We start from the raw sequence: 4,087 nt of genomic DNA on the forward strand, positions 1-4,087 counted from the left end.
TTTATTAAAATTAAAAAAATTTATAATTTTTTAATATAAAAAAAATTAATTTTGTTTAAATTTTATTAAGTTAAAATAACTGAACATATATTTTATTTTTAATAATTATAATAAATGTTTTTTAGAGTTACATATTAACGTTTAAATTTTATTTTAATGAATATACATAATAATAATAATAATGTTTTTTGGAGTTACGTATTAACGTTTAAATTTTATTTTTATAAATATACATAATAATGATTAAAAAAATATCTTTAATTATCTTATTTAATTATATTAAAATATTTAATCTTATATGTTCTTTCTTTTTCTATATTTTTTAATTACAGTGAAAATTTATTTCTCCATTTTTTCTTAGTGTGGGGTCAAAGTTACGTGGCGAAATGCAAGAAACCGCAGGCGGAAATGCAGAGGAAAACAGAACACAGAAAAAGAGCATGCAAATCGAGCAAAACCATTCGATTTCGAAGATGGCGCCGGTGGGAATAGGGTGCAATACCATGAGCAAGGTGGTTTTGTTTTGTGGCGCACTTTTTCTTCTTCCCTCTTTCACCATAATAAATACCCTTCTGAAACCTACGCTTTTATCTCACCAAAAACTCTCTCATCTTCCTTCATTTCTTTCATCTTCGTTTCGTTTCAGCCATGTCTGCGACCGTTGGCCAGATAATCAAGTGCAGAGGTCACCCTTTTGCATGCTTCACTCTCATTACCATCGTCATTTTTTTTTTGTTCTCTCTAGTTTTGCTATATGTGGTTTTCTATTGTTGTAACTGATTGCATTGGTTGGTGGTTACATTGTCACAGCTGCGATTGCATGGGAGGCAGGGAAGCCTCTGGTGATTGAAGAAGTAGAGGTGGCGCCACCCAAAGCCGGGGAGGTCCGTTTGAAGATCCTCTACACCTCCCTTTGCCACACCGATGTTTACTTTTGGGAAGCCAAGGTTTGCATGTTACAACATTATCTTTCTTTCGAGATACAGATACTCAAAAAATATAAAAAAACCACCTAAAGTATGATTTATAATATATTATCTTATTATTAGCATTTAATGAAAGAGGAAATATCAGCAAAGAAATATTTTTTAGTGGATGTTAGGTGAGTGTTTTATGTTTTGAAGGGTGTGTTTATCTTTTTTTTTCTTATCTTTATTAGATGGAAAATGTTGAATGGGTACCTAAAATGTGCATCTGAACTTCAAAGAGAGAAAAAAAAGTGATAGATTTATTGGAGATATAATGTGACAATGGGAGAGTGATTGAAGAAACAAATATGTTAAATTAAATTATGTAGCTGATACGCTTTGATTTGATTGAATAGATACAGATATGATGTCTATCAAAGGTTGGTTTTTTGTTGTTTTATCGGTAGGAGGGTAAGCTAAGTGACCTTAGAGTGTATTTGGGGAAGTTGTCCATCTTCATGCAAACCTTACCTTAAACTAAATGTTGCTACATACTATTCCTTCACTGGGATTTGGTACCAATGAAGTGTTGTGGAGCCAAATCCATCTTTGTACATATAAATTTGTTCTGAAAGATTAGAAACTTGACTATCATTTTTCCTTTCCATGTATTATGCATCATCAATGCATTCGTATCTAACTTGATTTTCCTTTTTGTTTTTCAGGGCCAGACTCCATTGTTTCCTCGTATTTTTGGCCATGAAGCTTCAGGGTATCTTGACCATACTTGCCTATTTAGTTTATTTAAACTTTTCTTTCCTATTTTTGTACATCTAGCTCCTGCATTGAAGAAGTGAGGGTTATCAGTAATGAGCAATTTCTTATTACATTTTGTTGTTTTTATTCAGTATTGTGGAGAGCATTGGGGAAGGTGTTACTCATTTGCAACCAGGAGACCATGCCCTGCCTGTGTTCACAGGAGAGTGTGGGGAATGCGTACATTGTAAGTCAGAAGAGAGCAACATGTGTGAGCTCCTCAGGATCAACACCGATAGGGGTGTCATGATCAATGATGGTCAATCAAGGTTCTCTAAGAATGGAAAACCCATATACCATTTCTTGGGAACCTCCACATTCAGTGAATACACAGTTGTCCACGCCGGATGTGTTGCAAAGATCAACCCAGCTGCTCCACTTGACAAATCCTGTGTTCTCAGTTGTGGAATTTGCACAGGTTGAAAGAATACAACCTATAACTTTTTATGTAGCAAATTAGCTAGGTGATTATATATTCTTTCGTTCCATGTCGTAGGATTTGGTGCTACTGTTAATGTTGCAAAACCAAAACCTGGTTCCTCTATTGCCATTTTCGGACTTGGAGCTGTTGGCCTTGCCGTATGTTTTTCCTTTCGCGTTTAATAGTGTTTCTTTCAGCAGTTGATAATGTGATAGAGGAATATTAATTCCCACTCTTGATTTTCAATCACTATTTTAGGCTGCAGAAGGGGCAAGGGTTTCAGGTGCTTCACGAATCATTGGAATTGATTTAGTTTCATCCAGATTTGAAGAAGGTATAATATACCCATCATTGATCAGATGTTTAAAGATTCGGCACAAGATAATTAGATTCCTTTTGGTTTATTGATGGTTGTGATTTTATTTTTGTTGGCAGCTAAGAAGTTTGGGGTTAACGAGTTTGTGAATCCAAAGGATCACGATAAACCTATTCAACAGGTTAGTTCTTGACCAATTTTCTGAAGTTCAATACCCTTTCCTCAACAAGTTATATTCTTATCGTTTCACCATGATTGAGGAGTGAATGTTGGTGATCAGGTAATTGCTGAAATGACCAATGGAGGTGTGGATCGGGCTGTCGAATGTACTGGCAGCATCCAGGCTATGGTTTCAGCATTTGAATGTGTCCACGATGTAATTGAATCATGACTCATAATCTCTTGTTGCTAAAACATTTAATTAAGCTATTTGCCAAGGCTGAACCTTGATTTCTTCTTCTCAGGGTTGGGGTCTTGCTGTACTTGTTGGTGTGCCTAATAAAGATGATGCATTCAAAACTGCTCCTATTAATTTCCTGAATGAGAGGACTCTTAAAGGAACCTTTTATGGTAACTACAAACCACGCACTGATCTTCCTGCTGTTGTGGAAAAGTACATGAGCGGGGTAAGCTTACACAGTGACTTCTGGTCTTTATGGTCTTTAGGAGAACCAATATGGGAGGAACCTCACTTATTTATTATGTTGCTAACATGATCCTTATGCATATTGCAGGAGCTAGAAGTAGACAAATTCATCACTCACTCAGTTCCCTTCTCAGAGATCAACAAAGCCTTTGAATACATGCTGAAAGGACAGTCCATTAGGTGCATTATTCGCATGCAAGAGTAACATGCATGAAATAGTCCATCACTTTGAGGACAGAGGTCTCCATCGGAATTTTCAAGAGAGAATAAGTTTTAGGTAATGCTGTGTTAGGATTATGATTGTCATTTTGCAGATTGAGTGTTTAGACTGATAGGGGCACTTGATCTTTTGTTACTTTGTTGCGGCTTATGTCTTGTTGTAATTTTGGTTTTTAATTGTTAGGGATGTTTTATTTCTACATGAAAAAAATGACAGTGATGAGCATGTCAAATTTCGTTATATGATCCTCAGTTTTTATTAAACTGTTCTCTATAGTTTAATACGTTAATAATATAGCAATGTGTAGCCGAATAAAAATTAATAAAATTTTCTCAGTATGCAAGAATCCACGACGTTTACAATAAAGAATAGATCTATTATGATTAATAAATGGTACAAGAGAACTCAATTTAAAAGTAAAAACTACAAGATGTATTGAACAAAAAATAGCTCTAATATCAATAAAGGGTACAAGAAAATATCTAACAAGTGTATAATAAATTATGTATATAATATTGCTAAAGTACACTAAACAACAATCCTCACAAATAAAAAAATATAAAAGTAATCCCAGTAAAGTCGTTATCCCTTGTGAATTTGCTATAAAAAAAATCAGCAATTCTAAAATCTGCCCTCCGGTAAGTATGCCTAGAAACACCTTTCCTATGCTTATTTTTAATAATGAGTCATGAGTCACTTTTACACATCCCCATCTAACATATTTCCATCTAAATAAGAGAGACAAATGAACTATAGAGGA

At 34.5% G+C, this 4,087-nt stretch overlaps 1 protein-coding gene across 1 annotated transcript; it reads left to right on the forward strand.

Annotated features, from left to right (window-relative positions):
• Positions 1-538: 538 nt before the first annotated feature.
• On the forward strand, positions 539-3,567 carry LOC137813450 (alcohol dehydrogenase 1-like). Its single transcript, XM_068615707.1, has 10 exons — positions 539-685; positions 811-947; positions 1,634-1,680; positions 1,817-2,142; positions 2,221-2,303; positions 2,404-2,479; positions 2,581-2,642; positions 2,742-2,837; positions 2,926-3,087; positions 3,196-3,567. The coding sequence occupies exons 1-10, from the start codon at positions 649-651 to the stop codon at positions 3,310-3,312; spliced, it is 1,143 nt and encodes a 380-aa protein (XP_068471808.1). The 5' UTR covers positions 539-648; the 3' UTR covers positions 3,313-3,567.
• The last annotated feature ends 520 nt before the right edge of the window (positions 3,568-4,087 follow it).

Source organism: Phaseolus vulgaris, chromosome 1 (genome assembly GCF_000499845.2).
Source record: "Phaseolus vulgaris cultivar G19833 chromosome 1, P. vulgaris v2.0, whole genome shotgun sequence".
Lineage (NCBI taxonomy): Eukaryota > Viridiplantae > Streptophyta > Magnoliopsida > Fabales > Fabaceae > Phaseolus > Phaseolus vulgaris.

What these genes read in the sequence shown, in the direction of transcription:
- LOC137813450 (XM_068615707.1), top strand. Translation starts at nt 649, where the DNA reads ATGTCTGCGACCGTTGGCCAGATAATCAAGTGCAGAG. An exon ending in CAGTTGTGGAATTTGCACAG is followed by an intron (nt 2,143 to 2,220) that starts GTTGAAAGAATA and finishes TCCATGTCGTAG; the next exon opens with GATTTGGTGCTACTGTTAAT. An exon ending in TTGGAGCTGTTGGCCTTGCC is followed by an intron (nt 2,304 to 2,403) that starts GTATGTTTTTCC and finishes TCACTATTTTAG; the next exon opens with GCTGCAGAAGGGGCAAGGGT.